This window comes from Rhodamnia argentea, chromosome 2 (genome assembly GCF_020921035.1).
Source record: "Rhodamnia argentea isolate NSW1041297 chromosome 2, ASM2092103v1, whole genome shotgun sequence".
NCBI classification, from domain to species: Eukaryota; Viridiplantae; Streptophyta; class Magnoliopsida; order Myrtales; family Myrtaceae; genus Rhodamnia; species Rhodamnia argentea.
In genome coordinates, this window is record NC_063151.1 from 1,993,832 (window position 1) to 2,014,873 (window position 21,042).

The window sequence follows — 21,042 nt, forward strand, 5'->3', positions numbered from 1 at the left end:
AGATTTGTCCGTGAATCTAGTATTTATAACATAAGTAATTAATGATGTATGAGTAAGGAAAAGGGATAATGTCGTCGTCAGAGTCCTTAATTTTGACCAAATGTATAATGTGATCTCTGAATTTTAGCATAATGTTAATGTGATCCTTAAAATTTTAATTTGTTCGATGTGATCCCCGAACTTTTACTATATATTTAATATAGTCCTTAACCTATATGAAAACGTTCAAATAGCTCTTCCATTAACCTAAGATGAGAGACAATATTGAACATCTTCATATAGTTTATGAACTAAATTGAATATGTACCAAAAATTCATTGATCACATCGAACAAATTAAAAGTTCGAGAGTCACATTACACATCGAGCCAACATTCCCGGACTATTTATTGTCATTTCCCTTAAAAGAATGATCGAGATCAATCTCTTGAAAGTAAAAGATCGTCTTTACTTTATATAATAGTTTAGACAGTTACTCCATGTCATGCCACTTGCAAACTAATAATTTTGCAATACGTTCCAAGTACGAGGCACCTTACCTAGTGCTGTTCAATGTTCGTGTATATAAGCTCGGAAAAATACGAGTGCAATGTTGCAATAGTAGTTATAAGAATTGAGGAATAGGGCTTGACTCATTGCACCCGTTAAACTCATGTTAACTTTCAAACTGAATTTTCTTCTTTGGGTCCCTGCAGATTTCTCCCATGGCTATAGCATCAGATTCTCATCTCTTTCTTTTGTTGTTGTTGAAATATAACGCGCGAAAACTAATCCAGATCTTGCAAATAAATCAATGGGAAAAGCCCGGAGAAATAACGATAAACGATAAAGGACATCAGAGATTACGTGATTCGGTCCGAATATCGGTACCTACATCCACGGAAGAGCCAAGAAGAACAATCCACTATGATCGGAGAATCGGAATTATAATCGCTCAATACGCTCGTGTTTCCCGCACCTAGATTATATCCAAACTCAAAGTGTTCACAAATAAATAACTTAATTGGATATAATAAAACTCACGAAGCACAGACCAATCGGTGTTCAAGCCCAAGGCAATAGCTCGCGCACGACCGAAATACCAGAACGTCCCTTGCGTTCTTTTCTCTTTCTCGCACGGCTGCTCTTTGCCCTTTTTTTCTCTTGTGCGGCTTCGGTCTTGTTCGGCGCGTCGTCCTCTGCGTCTCAGTTGAAAAACCCCAAGCCCACAAAACAATTCCTTATCTTTTATACGTCTTCAGCAAGTGATAAGGGCAAAGAGAAAAAAAAAAAAAACACTTATTTTTTTTTACTTTTTCCTCTAACAACTGCTCGGCCCCACTTGGTTTCTTTTACTTTTTTTTTTTCCTTCTGTCATAGCAGGTCTAACAAAGAAACTTTGACATGGGCCCACTATGGCTTTAGGAGTGACGTGCACCGCACGCCTTCGATAACACCACGGTAGCAACCCTTGATCCGTTAAAAGATTTTTCTTTTCCCAAATCAATTTGACACACCAAAATACATTCGTTAGCGATTTAAACTCGAGACATAATATAACAGTTATTTTTACCCAAATTCCAAAAGAAAAACTGTTGATGATTATAATTGATATTTTGTTATTTCGGATAGTAATTTTGCAAAAATCTATAACAATGCATGTGTACGGAAATATATGTCCTCCTTTTCATATCAATCATCCACTTGGTATCGGAGCCATCATTGTTACCTATAGAGTGTAACATTGAGTATTTTTGTGCATAGCGCCACCGACATCGGCTGAGTTTTTCTCCAAAGTGATCATCACGACACCAACCACATCGGCCGCGTCCCTCCCATTTTTCGGCTAATTCCAAAGCCTTTAGTTGCTATTCGACACACTTCCGGCGCTCCTTTGGGAAAACAAATAACTCATCGGACTAGCCGCTCTAGGACGAGCCAGACCTTGAAGTTTCGTCGTCAAAGGACATTGGACGACGCCACTCGCACCGCCACGTGTCGGAACCGTCGAGCTCGCTATTGGTCGGTGCCGATTTGGATACCTTCCGCCGCTTATTTTGAAAAACGAACGACACCACCGTCTGAAGAGCCACCTCGTGAAATCTCTCGGTCCACCACCACCGGACGCACCCACATGCGCAGCCAGAAGTTCCTACCCTGAGAACTTCTTGTCCAATCCACTGTATTTAAGCTAGTCCAATTGCATATAATGGGTAAATTTTGTAAGTATTGTCAACGACGGGGTCATATGGCATCCAATCTCTATCAATTACGACTCAAGCAACCTACCAAGCAGAATAATCAAGCCTAAAACCAAGGTTCACATGCACGTCCATCTTTCATTGCGCCTCTTTGTGAACCTCGCACGTAAAAAGATGGTAATGATCCTCATTGAAAGCAAGTAATGGCAGATAAGTAGCAAGTTAGGTTGATTTGTCTCCCAATAAGTCCGTTGCAGGTTGTAAATGGATATAAGATTAAAACAAAGGCGGACAGTAATGGGGACCGCCACAAAGCTCAGCTGGTAGTGAAATATTTTACTTTGGAACATAGAGTTGACTATGAAAAAACTTTTGACCTCGTTGTACGCCTTACTTCTATTTTCAGTCTTCTTGTCGATGTCGCGGTTAAGCATTGGTGTCGCGACCTAAAAATCAGGTTTCTAGGCTAATGGACTATTAGGTTAATTATTCAACTAACCTAACTCGGACTCTCCCAAGTCCATACCAAATCGCAACTTAACATGCAAAGATATTTGAATTGGAGTCACCACTAATCATTTTTGGTAGGTCGATTAGAAATCTAAGTAAATTAGTGGGAGAACTAAATTACTTCTACGAACCAGAGATTCTAAGTCCGGGGACTTGATTACGCTAGATTACTCTAACGCCCTTTCGGTACCATTTTATTTCATGAAAAATTTTTGTCGGCAACATTAATTGATTTTAACCTAAATCACTAACAAGGTTATCATGCGATTGCACAATCAATTAATTGAACATCCGAGTCAAGGTAATTGGGGAAGCATATGCCAAGACAATTGTTCTCACTTTGAAGTTTTGCTTTTAATGGGATAAAGACTAACTTATATGCAATGCATGAATTTAATCTAAGATGCAAATGAATTAAATTAAATGCATGGAAATCCTAAGCATGCATATGAAATTAATTTAACTACATGACTAACCTAGATGACATGCAATTAAATGAAACTAATGTACAAATGATGTTACGGTCTAATTAAAATGACTACATGACTTACGAATTAATTGAAGACCTAAACATGCAAATTCTATATGATCTAAACCTGATGCAAATGACATGGCAAGCTTGTTTTATTTTTTTTTTGTATTTTCGGATTAATGAATGACCTAAATAAAAATATGCCTAAAGATAATTATCTTTCATATTTTAAGGTTCAGGGTTGCCTAATCCCTAACATATTAAAGATAAATTATTTTGGACACGAAAATCAATGCAAATATGCATATTCTATCCTAAAATGCAAATCTAAATTAACTCATTCTAAAATTAATAAACGTGCAAATATCTACATGATTTTAATTTAAGGATGCAATTTTATCTAAAATGCAATGCAATATCTTTTAAATTTTAAATATCACGCAGGAATATTCATTCTAAAGATATTATGCCAATCAAATCAATCAAGAAAGTGGATATCTCAACCGATTTTTGAATATATTTCGCAAATATCTGAATCCAATCTTTAATCCATAATCTTACGGTTAACGATTGAATTCAAATCCTTGCTCGTGTGGCAAGTTGCGGATTAGGAAATTTTCCTAATCGATCACGTTTTGAAAGATTTTTGATATCTTGAGTATCTTGGATATATTCAAAAGATTTTTTTTTTCGAATTAACCAGGTTATCAGGAAAATTTCATAAATATTTCAATCAAATCACAAGATTTATTCAAAATTCTTGATTGCTAAATTCAACGTGCAAATCTTCCAATCAAGGCAACCGAATATGGAATCTTGCAAAATATCCTTCAAGATATGCAATCCTTACATTTCAAGCACACAATTTCCGAATTAAGGGTATGCTACCAATTTTTAGATGCTCTAATTGGATAACTTACTTGATAGTGCAAAATATGGCATCATTCAAATAACATGCAATCGAAGCACTAAATCAAGCAAAAACGAGCAACATAATTTTTGGAACATCAAATCAAGAGATATACCTAAATTCGGAAATTAGCTTTCGGATTTAAAATTCGCACCGAAGGCTTGTGCGTCAAAGCTTGTGCTCGACGGACCAATGGCTAGGAATCACCTTGGCACTTGCAAAGCTTCTGGGAGATTCTTCCTTCCCCGCACGTATTGGACAGATCAAGCCCAAAATCACCGCTCTGCCTCCTCTCTTTTTGATCTCAGGCTCTTTATGCGTGTGTTTTGTCTCTTTGTGGCCTCTTTTCAAGATATCCCACTGAGAATCCTTCCTCCCACGTTGGCAAGTTGACTCTGGAAAACTCCTCTGCCAATTCTTTTAGCCACGGCAGCACACCCTTTCGTTCGGTGAGCGTCGGGTTAGCGAGCAAGGGGGTGTCGAATTGGCAGGGGGAGGCTCTCAACTGCAACTTGGGGTGTATTGTGAAGCCTTCCTTCTTTTCTCTTTGGACCTCGCTAGACGAAACTCACCTTTTGAAACAACCCCACCCCACTGGACGAAGACCCCTTCTCTCTTCTCATTTTTTTTTCTTTTCACTGGACCTCAAGCCCCTCACTTTTTTTTTTTTGACTTTTCTGAACGCAGCTTCCCCCTCTCACTCTAGTCTTCACTCTTCTTGGACGAAGCTTCTGACTCTATTTCAACGAAGCCTCTCCCTGACCCTCCTCTGTGTGTGCTGTGCCGTTCTCTAGCCCCCCCTTCTGTAAAGCGTTCCTTTATAGGCTGAGAACCTAACAAACCAATCACCTTTTCGATTTTTGCTTTGATCAATTATCTCATTCGAATGTTTATATCCTCTGAAGATTCTGGACAACCACTCTAACAATCATTTCATTTCGTTGTGGGTTTGGCCATTTTCATCCAGGCTTAGAACCATCATTTTAAATTCATCGCCACGGTTCGATCAACGTGATGCCTAAAATAAACCATTTTATATGAAGAATGATTTAAATATTTTCTAAGGACTAAGGGTGTCTTATTTTTATGCAAAAATTCATGACTAAAAAGAATAACCAAAATTTTGGTGTCAACAATTGGTCTTAAAATGCATTCCCGAATGCGCAATCTCGCTGATCAAGTTTACATGGTGCCTCCACCTGGATATACGCATCCTCCAACAAAGTGCGCTGATTATGTCGAATATTATATGGTCTAAAATAGGCTCCTCGTACATGATATTTCAAGATTAGCTCAACCATGGAATTCTTAGCTCCAAACCCAACACTCATGAACATGCTCTGTTTGTTTGGCGCATAATTCACGGGTATGTTATGTTGCTCTTATACGTGAACAACATTGTTTTTACTAGCGATGGTAACGTTGGCATTTTAAAACTCAAGCAATATCTTAGTAAAAGTTTGAAATCAAAAGATTTTGAGTGATTTAGCTACCTTTTGAGCTTTGTGGGTTTTCATTCACATCCCTCTGGTTATTTATCTTTCACAAGTTAATATACATTAACCAATCTTATTTATCGAGTCGGACTCATTGCGCTACAACTCCTATTGAGATCAATGCACGTAAAGGGTACGTTTTTTTTTATGGCTTTCTCTTTTTTGCTCGCTCTACTTTGGTGCTGACAAACTATTCTGACGTGGATTGAACTTGTATTCATTCTATGTTGTGCGCATTTGACGATGGTTCCACGAAGCGCGTTGACGTCATGGGAAGAACACGGAGGCTGCAAAAGTGCGAAAACGCGGGACTCGGCGCATTTAAGGACGAGGGAACGTGGTCTCCACTACCACGTACGACGGCACTCTTTACTGAGCAATGTTAGGGGTGACATGATCGATCCGGGCCGTCCAATAAAATAGATGGCCCGGATTAATCTACATTACTTTTTTCAAAATTTTAAATTTTCCTTCCATTTTTAAAAATGATGTGGATGAATTTGGGCATTTGAATGGATAGTCTCCTATCACCTAATTTGTAGATCCTTTTGTGGACGTTGGATTTCTCTCTCTCTCTTTCTCTTATCAGCCCTTCTTCCTTCCTCACTCTTGCTGGCGGGACGGGGCCGCTAAGCCACGTGGGACAACCTCATTGGTGAACATTTCCACTTCACAGGCCTCCAGACCAATCACAGCGTCTCTCTCTCTCTCTCTCTAAGTCGTAACTGACAATAACGCGTTTTTCTCACCGCGTCGAACGATTTTCCTCACGGTACCCGAAAGGTTTTTTGTTTTTGTTTTTTTTAAAAGGACTGGTCAAAGCTCCACTCCTCTTTTGACCCAAAAAAATAAAAAACAAATAAATAAAGGAGTTTCCCCCTTTGAGCTTCCTGGGAAGTGACGTTTCGAAATAAAGTTTTCCTATTGTCATATATACGAATTAATACTAAATCGATACATTATGATAAATTTACTTCAAATTAATTCTAAACTTGTATATAGAAAACAAATTTACTCTCTTTTTAATTTTTTTTTAAAATTTTATAGTTAAATTGCCTAATTAGATGATATACGGCGGTTGGCGAGTGTATCAAATTGAGATTTTTTGTTGTGCTAACATAATTTGACGAAAATCAAAAGTGGGTAAATTTATTAAAAGTATACAAATTTGTATTTTATAGTTGTCAAAAAAATAATTCTTGATAAATTTGTCACACATTAATCAATTCGGCATTTTTTGTAATATTAGCCCTACATATATTAGAAAGAACTTATAATATTGATAGAGGCAAACGCAAATCCTACTCTGGATCAAAAGTAAAATGGGTGAAGAGTGCAAGCCAATTATTATTATTTTTTTTTGTTACAAGGAGAACGATCAATCTTTCACAATAAAAAAAAAAAAAACCGGTGGCCATTAAAACTAAGCAACTTAATTAGGGCAAAAAAAGATTAGGGCAAGCATCTTTCATGCTTTGTTTTATTTTTTTTTTTATGGGTGAAAAGCAACTTTCCTACTTAATGATGCTGATAAAGTTAGGAAGGTGCGTGGAAAGTGATGTGAGAATAAATTATTGGGGGGTCACTTTTACACTTGTCAATGTCGAGCAAAGCGACCACGGAACTTAAATCTTTGAAAACCGACCAAGACAAGGACTTGGATATTTCAAAAACACTCAAGAATCTCGTGAACCATGCCCGGGGTTCAAAGTCCCCTAACGCCGGTCGTTAACTTGTAAGGAAAAAATAAAATTTAATAATCAGTTTGAAGTACCCGTGTTTTCACGAGAGGGACACGAAGATTTCTTTTTATGTATATCTCGAATTAGTAAAAACGTCTCGACACGTATATATGATGGACGGAATATGATTAAAGCACTTTTATGTAATTCTAACTTCGAGGGTTCGAATTCGCGTTATTGAAGTATCGAATTAACTCGTTCGTATAACAATTTAAGATCCCGAAAGGACGATATCAAGTTTAATTATTTCTTTCATTTGACCAATCCAATCACATACTTAAACAAAAAAAAAAAAGTTAATATCACGAAAAACTTCAAATTGATATACTTGTCACAAATTTATCTAAAACTATTTTCTCGACCACAATAAATTTCAAACTAATATACTTGTGGTAAATTTACGAAAAAATATTTTTTCAATCACAAAAAATCCCAAAGCAAGACACTTGAGATGAATTTATCCTAAACTATTTTTTTTATCACAAAAAATCTTAAGCCAGTATATCTGTGACAAATTTACACTTCGTTAGGTTATGCTAAATTAGATTAATATCACGAAAAATCCCAAACCGATACATTTATCACAAAAAGATGGTTAAAACCCTAAAGCGATATACTCGTCAACCGTCACGTGTCATACAAGTCAGCAATTTGACGATATAATTCAATAAAAACTGATGGAGGGTAAATATGTCGAAAGTATATCAATTCGGAGTAAATTAATTTGAAGTAAATTTGTCACGGGTGTACCAGTTTGAAAATTTTTTTAGTAAAAAAAAAAAAGCTTAGAATAAATTTTTCATGAGTATATATGGGTTTGAAATTTATTGTGGTCTAAATGTGCCAGTTTGAAATTTATTGTGGTCGAAAAAATAATTTGAGATAAATTTGTGATAGGTAAATTAATTTGAGGTTTTTCGTTATATTAATTAAGAAAAAACCGTGAACGATCGCAAAGTTTTCACTAAGCGATATATATATTTTTTATGTAATTCCCACTTAAGGGTTCGATTTCACTTAATTAAAATATCGAATCGCTTGTTCGTATAACAATTCAAGATCTCGAAAGGACGGTATCAAGTTTAATTTTTTAATTTATTTAACCAATCCAACTACATACTTAGATTAAAAAAAAAGGTTAATACCACAAAAACCTTCGACTATATATCCTCCAACGAAACGTTTATTTTAAAGAAGGGAAAGAAAATATCTAACAACTACGAAGCACCTTCCTCTTTAGGTCTACAAGGTCAACGACGTGTCGAAGGGCTGCTCCAGACCCCCTTCGTTTTCCTCCTAACTTTCCTCGCTCCTCCCCTGCACCATCGTCTTCAATGGCGTCCCACTTCCCTTGCAGCCGCATTAATACTCGCTAAGATTTTGCACTTCACAAATCTCACGAGACCTCCGTCTACTGCTTCGTCTTTTGAAGGTCCACAGAAGTCGGATTTGCAGGCTTAGAAGGCCAAGCAATCCTTTGATCGAATCAAAGTTGTTTGGTTCCGTTTCCTTCTTTCCTTTTTTTTTTTTTTTGAATCTTCCGCAGTCAGGTTTGGTCTCCAGCTCGATTCACTGTTCAGATCGAAGCTTTTAGTAACGTTTCTCCACGTCCGATTTGGTTGGATTGTAGAAACCTCAGGATCTACTCGTGTTTTGCTGATCCTCCTCGAGCTTGGTTCCGCGCTTGAGATTAGGTCGGGTCAGGGCTTCTTCCGTGTACATAGAAGTTGCCATTTGTTAGCTGAGTAGGAGTGAGGAGGTGGTTAGGAGACATGGACAACTATCTGAAGGAGAACTTCGGAGATGTGAAGGCGAAGAACTCGTCGGAAGAGGCGCTCCAGAGGTGGAGAAGGGCGTGCTGGTTGGTGAAGAATCGGAAACGGAGGTTCCGGTTCACGGCCAACCTGTCCAAGCGATCAGAAGCTGAGGATATTCGTCGCACGTTTAAGGTCGGTCTGTCACTGTTCTGTTTCCTCTCTCTCTCTCTCTCTCTCTCTCTCTGCTTGTGTTGAGGAACTTGAGATCTTCCGCTGACCCTAAGCGCGTTGGTTTCTTAAATCAGGTCGATGTAGTTCTTGCATCGTTTGCCTGCGCAATTGCTAAATTTGTTCTATATGACTATCTTGAAAATGAGCTTTGTCAACCAGCGATGAGTTAGCTGATGAACGGACAATCGAGAGATCGTCTTGATTTTCCTGCTCTACCTTGTAGTTTTCTCAGCTTAAGCACGAGATCAATTATGGTCGAGTGCTCTGCGGTCTAGATTTCCTTTTTGGATGTTCTGTCTAGTTCTTACCCGTATTGAAATTGTCAAAGAATTAGCTGATCCATCTCACTCCACCTCATCTCAAAGATCCATCAATTTCTTTTATATCTCTCAGCTTTCCCTGTTTTTGGGGTTTGTTTTCTCAATTATGTTCTTCATTTTGAGGAACAAAAAAGAAGAGAAGAAGAAAAAGATGAAGAAAGCACGTAGTGAATGTCTAAACTTGATCTAAATGATATTTTTATCCCCATTCTATCTTCATAACTACGAGTTCTCCTAATCGATTGTGAAATTTCTGCATTCTTGCTGCATTAGCATATTCTCAGAGCAATGGAGCTTGGAGAAATGGGGGATTATGGATAACTTCCAAAATTGAAACAGAGATTGGCAAGAGTTCCGGCTACCAAACAACACATTCTAGTAGGACACTTGCTTCAATTTGTGTATTATTATACAAGAGAAGACAAGTGGCGCTGGCAGTAACAAATTGAATGCTAATTATTTGAGGAACCTTTTAAATGCTCGTTGGGAGTTGGATGAGCTGTTTTCTAGTGGAATGTTAGTTTGGTTGAATGTATCAGACGTGTAGTTCAAAATTTAATTAAACTTTTTCGAAGAATGCCTTGAGGTTGTACTTGGAAACTCATGCTTAGTATTTGGCCTCATTATATTGTTATATTGAGTGATTGCTCTTTGAAATGGCTCCATCTTGTTAGGTACCTGTTCTTGAGTAGATTAGGCGAGTGATTGCACCAGTTAATGGATGTTTGTGTTCCTGGCTGTTAATTATCATTTACATTCTTTTCTAATTTCATTCTGATTGCTGCAGGGAAATTTTAGGGTTGCTGTCATAGTTTCACAGGCTGCACTTCAGTTCATCCAAGGTGATGATCCTTCAATAAAAGTAAATCCTTGTTTTGTTATTTTTTCTCATGGTTAGTCATACCTGGATGCCTGCAGGCCTGAGTGATTACAAAGTACCTGAAGATGTCAAGGCTGCAGGATTTCAAATTTGTGCAGAAGAATTAGGATCCATTGTTGAGGGCCACGATCCGAAAAAACTAAAAAGTCATGGGGGAGTTGAAGGTATTGCAGACAAGCTCTCGACATCAGTTACCAATGGTATTTCTACTTCTAGAGATTTAGTCATTAGAAGGAAAGGAGATCTTTGGAATTAATAAATTTGTGGAGAGCCCAACCCGTGGATTCTGGTTCTTTGTCTTGGAAGCTCTCCAAGACATGACTTTAATGATACTTGCAGTTTGTGCCTTCGTCTCTCTAATTGTTGGTATAATTATGGAAGGCTGGCCTAAGGGTGCTCATGATGGACTTGGAATTGTGGCTAGCATTCTGCTTGTTGTATTTGTGACCGCCACGAGTGATTATAAACAATCTCTGCAGTTTAAGGATTTGGATGCAGAGAAGAGAAAAATTACAGTTCAGGTGACCAGAAACGGTTATAGACAAAAACTATCTATATATGATCTTCTTTCAGGCGATATTGTCCATCTTAACATTGGGGATCAAGTGCCAGCTGATGGACTTTTTATAACCGGGTATTCCCTCTTGATAAATGAATCTAGTTTAACTGGGGAGAGTGAACCTGTCCATGTTAGCGTCGATAATCCTTTTCTTCTCTCTGGAACGAAAGTTCAGGATGGATCATGCAAGATGCTTGTGACCACTGTTGGAATGAGAACACAGTGGGGCAAACTAATGGCCACTCTAAATGAAAGTGGAGATGATGAAACCCCACTGCAAGTCAAACTCAATGGTGTGGCCACCCTCATCGGGAAAATTGGCCTATTCTTTGCTGTTATAACCTTCGCTGTGTTAGTGCAAGGATTGTTCACCCGAAAGTTGCAAGAAGGATCACACTGGTCCTGGTCTGGGGATGACGCAATGGAAATGTTGGAGTTCTTCGCAGTTGCAGTTACAATTGTCGTTGTTGCTGTTCCTGAAGGGTTGCCATTAGCAGTGACATTGAGCCTTGCTTTTGCAATGAAGAAGATGATGAATGACAAGGCACTGGTCCGCCATCTTGCTGCTTGTGAAACAATGGGATCGTCCACGACAATATGCAGCGACAAGACTGGAACACTTACTACTAACCACATGACTGTTGTGAAAGCTTGCATTTGTCAGAAAACTAAGGAAGTCTGTAGCCCTGAGGAAGCTCTCAGTCTCTGCTCTGAAATTCCCGATTTTGCCAGGGGAATCCTACTTCAGTCGATATTTACTAATACAGGGGGAGAAGTTGTAAACAGCGAGGAGAAAAAATATGAAATACTGGGAACACCCACTGAAACAGCTATTTTGGAATTTGGCTTGAAGCTCGGAGGAGGTTTCAACGCAGAAAGGGAAAAATCAACAATTATAAAGGTTGAACCCTTCAATTCTTTGAAGAAGAGAATGGGGGTGGTAATAGAGCTCCCTGAAGGAGGTCGCAGGGCTCATTGTAAAGGTGCTTCTGAAATTATTTTGGCTGCATGTGACAAAGTCATAGACGCAAATGGGGATGTGGTTCCCCTTGATGTTTCTTCAATGAACTATCTGAAGGAAACAATTGAAGAATTTGCTAATGAAGCTCTTCGAACTCTATGCCTTGCTTACATGGAGGTTGGGAATGATTTCTCTCAAAAAGATGCTATTCCTACCCGGGGATACACTTGTATAGGAATTATTGGCATTAAAGATCCCGTTCGTGCCGGTGTCAAGGAGTCCGTTGCGATTTGTAGGTCTGCTGGAATTGTCGTCCGTATGGTCACTGGAGACAACATAAACACAGCTAAGGCAATTGCTAGAGAGTGCGGGATCTTGACTGATGATGGTATAGCAATTGAGGGGCCAGAGTTCCGTGAAAAAAGTGATGAGGAACTGCTTGAGCTGATTCCTAAAATTCAGGTGCATATGCATATTGACCTTCACTATTCAGTTGATATTAGGAGGAGTAATATGGAAGCTCAATGAGAATCATAAAATGCATTTTTGTTCTGATATCTGTTGCTTCGCAGGTGATGGCTCGATCTTCTCCATTGGACAAGCATAAACTTGTGAAACACTTGAAGAATACTTTTGGAGAAGTGGTTGCAGTGACAGGTGATGGAACTAATGACGCTCCGGCACTTAAAGAAGCGGATATTGGGCTGGCAATGGGCATTGCTGGAACTGAGGTACCTTTGCTTGTTTCACCCTCTTTGCGTGTGCTTCTGACAGAAATTTTTGATGTTAATGATCTTGCGGCTGTAAAATAATAATTTTTTCCCTTAACTTGTAAGTTATGATCTCTTATATGTTTGGAAGCCTTCTGCTTGAAGCGTACCTTCTTGAGCTGCTTGTCTTGAATAGTTCTGTGTATTATGACACCATGGAACTCGTTCTTCCTCATAATGATCTATCAGAGTCTCAGGATCATCTTTTAACTGGAACTTCTTTGCTGCCTCCTTGAAATCTTCTCTTTCTTCCCCATTGGATTTGTGCTTTGTGCTTATCTTATGACAAACTCTTACACCTGATGAATGCTTGTTACCTTAAGGAAGGATTGCATTTATGCCTGTTCATCTTTTAATTTTCATGTGAAAATACAAGTAGAGCTGGTACGAGAGTCCATGACGCAGATTGCTTATTTTAATTGCGCCTGGCAAGATGGCGAGTTCATATTATTTATGTTGTCATCAAACGCTCGACGTGACCCTTAAGCTCGTATCCAGACCGCTCTAGCTTCAGCTTCATTATGTTGATGTTGAATGTCCTAGTAAAATCATGACCAGTCAAATCTCAGTTGCCAGTTGTCATCATCTTGTAAGCATGCTTATTCCTACAAATCTCAAGTGTTCTAGTATTCAAAGGTTTTTTCTCATATCAGGTTGCAAAGGAGAGTGCTGATGTGATCATCCTAGATGATAACTTCTCCACAATTGCGACAGTGGCTAAATGGGGCCGTTCTGTCTATATAAACATTCAGAAGTTTGTCCAGTTTCAGCTGACAGTCAATGTGGTTGCCTTGATCGTTAACTTCTCTTCAGCATGTTTAACTGGTAATTGGATACTTTCTCAATCTCCTAGATAGTTTTTGTGTTTACTTTTATACTGGGAATTTATTCTTCCTCCGCGCTTATGATTGAAAAATTTGTGTGTAGGGAATGCTCCCTTGACTGCTGTACAGCTTCTGTGGGTCAACATGATTATGGACACTCTGGGAGCCCTTGCGTTAGCAACAGAACCTCCTACTGATGACTTGATGAAGAGGCCACCAGTTGGTAGAAAAGGGAATTTCATCAGTAATGTGATGTGGAGGAATATCTTGGGGCAGTCCTCATATCAATTTGTCATCATATGGTATCTTCAAACGAAAGGAAAAGAAGCTTTCCATCTCACCGGTCCAGACTCTAACTTGATATTGAACACCATCATCTTTAACTCGTTTGTCTTTTGCCAGGTAAAGTTTAAAGTACCAAGCTATGCATTGACGCTCGAACAATAGCATGCTTTTATTTTTTGCCTCATTTTACGGTGCATTAGAAGTGATCTTTTAATTCTGACTGTATCTGGAAAATGGGAAAGGAACAGAATATGCTAGAAGTGGCTGCAGCGAATGTTTGTGTCAGTAGTCATAATTAACCATGGTTTCGCATGTTCACAAAGTTATATGGAATTAGGCGTTTGCTCTTCAATTTTTTCATTATTTGACAAATAGCTTTGGCTTTCAGTGTACTACTGGTCATTACATGGTAATTTGAGCTGTTTCTTGCTAGGGAAGTCAGGTGGTGGAAATTGTGTTTTATTGACATGAATAGGGCTAGTATTTGATTCATTAACAGTTGCTTGCAACTTGTCCAATCCTGTGGGCTTACACTACATGGCATTCCATCGATCACAGGTTTTCAATGAAATCAGCTCCAGGGAGATGGAGAAGATAAATGTGTTCAAGGGAATACTGAAAAATTACGTATTCGTGGCCGTGCTCACTTGCACCGTTGTCTTCCAAATCATAATCATTGAATTCCTGGGAACGTTTGCAAGCACATATCCTCTGAGCTTGCAACAGTGGTTTGTCAGCATCTTACTTGGGTTTCTGGGCATGCCAGTTGCAGCTGCTTTGAAGATGATCCCTGTGGGATCAGCTTAATGTAGGTAGAAGAATCTAACCTTGTGTAATTTTCGACAATGAATCTGGGCCATAGTTTGGGCCAAGAACTAGGACCTTATTTTTTATCACTTTGCTTTCGTTCTTCCTTTCCTGGGTCGTCAATCTGCGACTTTGTCTGAGCTGACGGTTTTTGATACTGTAAATTTTCTGAAGCCACCAAAGTTTAGGGATCAAGTTACTGAATAACTGTGAATTTTGATATTCGATTTCCGACTTTCATGAATGATGATGGTATTTTTCGGGTTGCACCCCCAGTTTTTGCGACTGAACTCGACCATCTATAGGAATCGTCCTCTTCCAGTCTAATTCTCATTAGGAGTTACTCAGTGAACAACATAGCAATCGACACTTTGATATTGCGCCGTTCTGTCTGAAACAAAGCACAAACATAGTGCAATTGTTACAAACACGGGGATGGACCTAGGGAGTTGAACCTAATGGAGAAGAACCTCAATTCGACTCTTCAAAGCATTTCGCAATGTCGCAGCCCTAAGTACTCTTGAATAAATTAAGCTGACCATGTGTATCGTAAAGATTTTAGGTGTTGTGTGCATGGCACTCTTTTGGCAGTTGGGATGAGACAAGAGCAAAGACAAGCTGATTTGCAGTTTTCATTGAAGGGAAAGGTGCTTCTACAATGCCCTGTTCCTTGTTAAGTTTTTTCTAGGTGGTTTCTTCTCCACACGACCGATCAAAGCACAGGTAGCTAGCTAATCCATGAGAGATTGCTTGCCAAAATCATCCTGAAAAAAAAAAAAATTAACAGATAGACTTGAATCCTGAAAATTCAGCAATTACATGAACTGTGCTCGCTGCAATAAGTGGGTGGATGCTTATTTATTTCTTCATTCATGGCCAATTGTAGTACCCCTTTACAGTGAAACATGTCGACCTTGACCTGGACAAAAATGCATCCTGAGCTTGAAGAAATGTCCTGGAGCGCCACCCGATTGTGGTTCCCACGCGGCCACTGGATCACCAGCTGCAGAGACAACCACGGACGACAAGACCCGAGGTAAGACTAAAAGTCAAGAGAGGGTAGCTAAGGAGGGTATGTGCGAAATTATACACATCCCAACTAGTACAAATTGCCAACTGTGAATGAAAGGGGAGGTGGTTGTTAAGCGTTAAAAAATGCCAGGGGGAGTACCTACGTACTTGGTCTTTTGACTGCACAGTTTCTTTGTCCCACTTTTTTTTTTTTTTTTTTGGGGGGGGCCCAAAATCAAACGTTGCCCAACTTCATAACCCACTGCATCATCAATCGACTACGAACTACCCACCTTGCAATTCCATAAATCGACCTGAACTTGGGTGTCCCATTTCGTCCTAATCACTGTAGAAGAGATAGACAATCTAGGGCTTTGTCTGGACATTTTTTTTTGTCTTTGTTGGGTAAATTTGTTCTACGTTCTGTTATGAGAGTCATATCATTTTACAATATAACTATAAGCAGCGTCGTCCAATAGCATGCGCTCCATAAGTGGCTAGACATATCAGAACATTATTGTATGTTCTTTCCTTACTACTATAGTTTTTGGCTTATCGTATCTTCACCATTTGATAAGTAATAACAATAACAATAAGATGCCATTATTTTTTCATTTGAGGGAAAAAGTGTCGGAAAAATCCTAAACCTATTATATCAATGTCAATTTAGTTCTAAACCTTTTAAGTTAGAGCCAATTCAGTCCTCCAGGTAGTTTTGATTGGATATTGCTAAAATGGAAGTCGGCTGGCCTATATGGGCATTTTTTTTTAGTAATATACAGAATTTTTCCAATTTTTTTCTTTCTGTTTTTTCGATTTTTTTTCTCCTCTTTCCTCTGGTGGCTGGTGAGGGCAAGTGCCAACGAGGCCGTCCTCGCCAGATCCGGCAAAGCTAGTGGTCGTCTGGGCGAGGGTTGGCCTTGCCCTAGTCTAGGAGACGCCCGGCGAGGCCGACCCTCGTTGGCCATAGGAGGTAAGAGGAGGACAAAAATAGAGAGAAAAAAGAAAGAAACAAATTAAAACATATTAAAATATTATTTAAAAAATGTCTATATTAGCACCAGCCGTGCCACGTAGGCCGGCCACGTCAACAATATCCAACTAAAATCAACTAGAAGGATTGAATTAGCTCTAGGTTAAAAGGTTTAAGGCCAAATTGGCCCAAATGCAATAGGTTTTGGCACTTTTCCGACACTTTTCCCATTTTAATAAAATAAACTTATAATGATGACTATAACATCAATATGTCCTTGTAAACAAAATCATAATTTTAACAGAACTAATGATAGAAAAAATAGTAATTATACTTGCCGGTATCGATTGTTTGTAAAATCATCATGGTAATGCTATCATTCATCATTTTCAAATTTCCAGGGAACAATTCTATAGGTCTCGCTTAAAAGGTTTAAAAGTTACAACACCTCAAAATTTCTTGGAGCGGCTTTGTGAGATTGGTTTGAAAGTAATGGAGGCTGGAGCTCCATGCGAAGAAGCTGCAGCTGAACTTCTTTACTGAACCGCTTTAAAGGCCAAAGGCGTTGTAAGTCGCAACCCTAGAAGCCGTGAAAAAGCTGCACCAAACGCACGCTAAGCAAATCGATGCATCTCGAACCAGCAGAATCCAATAAATTTGCAAACTAAACATAGCTCCCCTCCTATCTCATGGCCAACTTACCGGCATTGCACATTTTCTTGCTGAAGGGTCCTATCCATGGCCATGAAATTAGTGAACCAAGGAGTTGAACCCCAAATCACTTGCAATGAATAGTATCTTCCTAATCCTCCCTTCCCAAATCTCCCATGGAGGAAGGAATTTACGTTCCCAAAGCAAGTAAAACATCTTTCATTCCCCTGCCGCCTCAGTGACGAATTAACTCGAGACTGAGACGCTACAGACATTGCTCCTCCCTACTAGTTAGTGAAAGTTCAGACAAATAAATTCCTAAAAGACACACCTTGCTTGCTCGGTTTGGCCTATATCTACCGAAACTTGACAACATTATTCCTGATAATGAAGATTTATAATGCTTGCCGTGGTTTTGAATGAGAGAATGCAGCTTAGCTAGGAATTATAATTACTGTTCCGGAAGCACTGAACACCATACGATGGTGGATTTTCCAACCTAGAGAACTCATCAGGTATCAACACCATTTTTAGGCTGCAAATTAGAATAGAACAGGGAAGGAGAGTTCCCCTCTCCCTCCCTCTTTGTCTAGTCGGTCCTGCACATTCATCCACTCGAAGTGAAATACCCTACTCCCCGCGATGCAAGATCCCACCATCGGGGACGATAGCGCACACCGTATGATTTCCCGACAGACAAGAGAACCTCCAGACTCTATAAAAAGGAAGAAGAAGTAAAAACGTCCAATTCAAAAAAGCAGCATAAAAAATGGAAGTACCCTTCAAAATCAACAAACAATGCCTTTGATGATCCATGATCCCTTGGAAACAGGCAGGTTCCGCAGGAAGAGGACACAGGGCCCCTGCCGTTGAAAGGTATCCCCCAAACATTCAAACAAATCCAATCACATTCACTTCCACTTCCACCTTTTCTTTCCTCACATCACATGTCAACTCTCTCTTTTTCTTTGGCTGGATGGCCAACTTCCAACACTTGATGCATCAAATCAAACCTAATAACGCAGGCAGCAAACAACCAAAAGCAAATCCCAAATCAAAAGCCAGGGGTTTGCTTGTTCTAGACCTCTTAGTCTTAGACCCCCAAAATAAATAAATAAACAAATAAATAAGAATTCGAGAAAGGTCAGGCTCGAACAAAAGAAAGAGAAAACATCATCAGAAAATCAAAATCGTTGCGCAACCGGACATTGACCCACTCGGAAGCAGCTTTCAAGACCCCTCTATCTGGAGATTCTGGACTTTTTCCCCAAAGGTCGGTGTGTGGCTTTCCCTTAAATGAAAAATCAGCTTTAGGATGAAGCCCAAAGCTTGCTTTTGATGCCCTCCCTTTATGCTTTTCCACATTGTATTCCATACTCGTTATTCTCTTGTCGCCATGTGTAGACTGAGATGACCAATTATCAACCCCGAGTTCCTACCGTCTCGAAGGTTTCGTTAGCAGCGTCGCTTATCGGCCCGAGCAACAGGAGCTTGATCTTGATCATTGGATGGAGGCTTTCTCCTTTTGGTGCTCATAGCACAAGTAACAGAAGAGATCTCAGAAAAGTCTAGTGGCCTCAAATGGCTGACGGTTAGCTCTGGCCAGTACGAAGACTTGGCCATTTGAAGCATCTCCTTGTCCAACCTCCTCATTTGACCGTAACATGAGAACACAGCATCCTGTGGAGGGGTTTAAAAAGAAAATGTCCGAAACATCAGCGGGTTGGAACTTCGATTGATGAGAGAAAATGAACATAATGAATGATTTCTTGATATTCTGAGCACAACTCACAATGTCCAGGCTTTGGTGAAAAGAACAGTTGCGGCTTATTTTACACTCCAGTGCATTTCTTGTCAATGAATCATCCAACGCAGCCAATGTGGCAGCGGCTGCTATAGAAGATGGCCTGTGATCAGCCAGGTTGATCTCTGCAATTGGAACAGAAACTTTCAACTCACCAATCAAACAGCAACAGCAAGACAATTCAGCTTTCTTCAGACGACATATCGAAAATCGTTCAAGATCCCACCTTTCATGATGCCCAAGATGAGATTGACACTTTGGGATGCGACCGCGCTCTGGGAAGGCTCCTTGTGTAAGCTTGCAGCGAAGTGATGTAGGTAGGCAAAAGGCGTGATCGAGCCCATCCTCCACTCCAATGTGTTCAGCACCAGAAGCTCCATCCTCTGGATTACCTTGCTTTGGAAGTAGTAATCCTCTGTCTCGTACTCCGACAGCGGCGGAGCACACAGCTCCTCCATCTTCGCGGCCAGAGAGAGGCAAGCCACCGACAGCAACGTAATTGCCCATGATTTCTCACTCTATAAACACCATCAAAACATCAGCGTACAAGACTGTCACGAAAACCTTAACTATGGTGCCTTAATGAAGACTGTCACAAAAAACCTTAACTATCGTGCCTTAATGAAGCTCCAATCATCATGACATCGAAAGAAGCCGCTACTACATATGTGAGCTAAGCTAGACTAGACTTACATCGATGCACCGCCTGGAAAGGAACCGATCGAAGTACGTCATCGCCAGATACGCCGTCTGGAAGCGAAATCCAAACACTTCTCTAGTCTGGATTCGAACAACCGAACAAGAAAGCGCAAATTAAAGAGCCATAAATCAATTGTGGAGTTTCAAACGGAAATGGACAGATGGGGTCGGATGGAAAACCGACTTTGAGAATCCACGAGAGCGCGTTGAAGCGAGCCGATGTAATCCACTTCCCCGGATCAAGAGCCTCGTCTCTCTTGGACCCGGAACGGGTCTCTCTATCGAACAGCATTTGCAGATACTCCTCATCGTGCAAACTACAATCGCCAGAGCCGTCATTACGATCGCTCAAGTCACCGAACTCATCATCTTCCCTCGACGAGTCCACGATCATCCAAGCAGGCCTCACTCTCCTGGCAAAGGAAGCTAGAGAGAGATTCGTCCATTATTCCCTGTCGACACAGCGAGTCATCTAATGGGAAAAAAAGATTTTCTTTTTCAACTCCCGGGCGATTCCACCATTGACAAAAGGGGGAGAGGGAGAGAGAGTAGAGTGAGAGATAGAGATGGAGACGGAGGTGGGTTGTGCGCGCGGGGGATTTAGCAACGAAACAAAGAGATTGTGGAGCGAAAATTCAGAGGTTGGGTATGGGTTTCGCCATCAGTTCACCGCACAGAATCCTTTGTCGTGACAGAGTGGTTGGTGCGCGCGCGCCAGCGTGAGATTTGCTCGTGTACTCCTCTCGCGCGAGTCGCTAAAATGCTTTGGTTCGGGGAATCCCTGGATTTTATATCGAACGAGTCGCGCTTGATTTGGATGTGGCCGATCTTATATTCCGATCGCATCATCTTATAAGCGAACTTAGCCCGCCTTCTGACTCGTCCGATGCTCGCAACGAGGCAACATCCGTATGATTTAGTATGTGAATCGGATCAAAACTACTGATGATTTAAAAGGCATCTTTGATAATGTCTTGCGGGTACTTATTAAATGCCGTAGAAATTTAGAACATCATTTACACGGCGAAAGCGTTGCATTGCGAATGGCTCGGTGCATTTTTTTCTTTTCGACGGAAGTGTCCGAAAAGAGCTTACTGGATAATTAATTAAAGAAATTCCAGAATTTGTACTGTAGTGATCGCCCTCGCACAACATGCAATAAAAATTGAATTCTCCCAAATAAAATATGTCTCGCTTTATA

The 21,042-nt window shown here is 40.0% G+C and overlaps 2 protein-coding genes across 2 annotated transcripts; one reads left to right on the forward strand and one right to left on the reverse strand.

The window, feature by feature from the left end:
- Positions 1-8,523: 8,523 nt before the first annotated feature.
- LOC115746331 (calcium-transporting ATPase 1-like) lies at positions 8,524-14,947 on the forward strand. The gene is given in 8 exon segments (XM_030682054.2): positions 8,524-9,258; positions 10,405-10,459; positions 10,536-10,732; positions 10,734-12,479; positions 12,590-12,748; positions 13,441-13,612; positions 13,715-14,013; positions 14,455-14,947. Coding segments are annotated over 8 exon segments (3,054 nt in total). The 5' UTR covers positions 8,524-9,081; the 3' UTR covers positions 14,704-14,947.
- Positions 14,948-18,081: 3,134 nt separating this feature from the next.
- LOC115746335 (cyclin-D5-1-like) lies at positions 18,082-20,702 on the reverse strand. The gene is given in 6 exon segments (XM_030682057.2): positions 18,082-19,018; positions 19,131-19,267; positions 19,369-19,660; positions 19,836-19,922; positions 20,026-20,214; positions 20,216-20,702. Coding segments are annotated over 6 exon segments (1,002 nt in total). The 5' UTR covers positions 20,288-20,702; the 3' UTR covers positions 18,082-18,793.
- Positions 20,703-21,042: the final 340 nt, after the last annotated feature.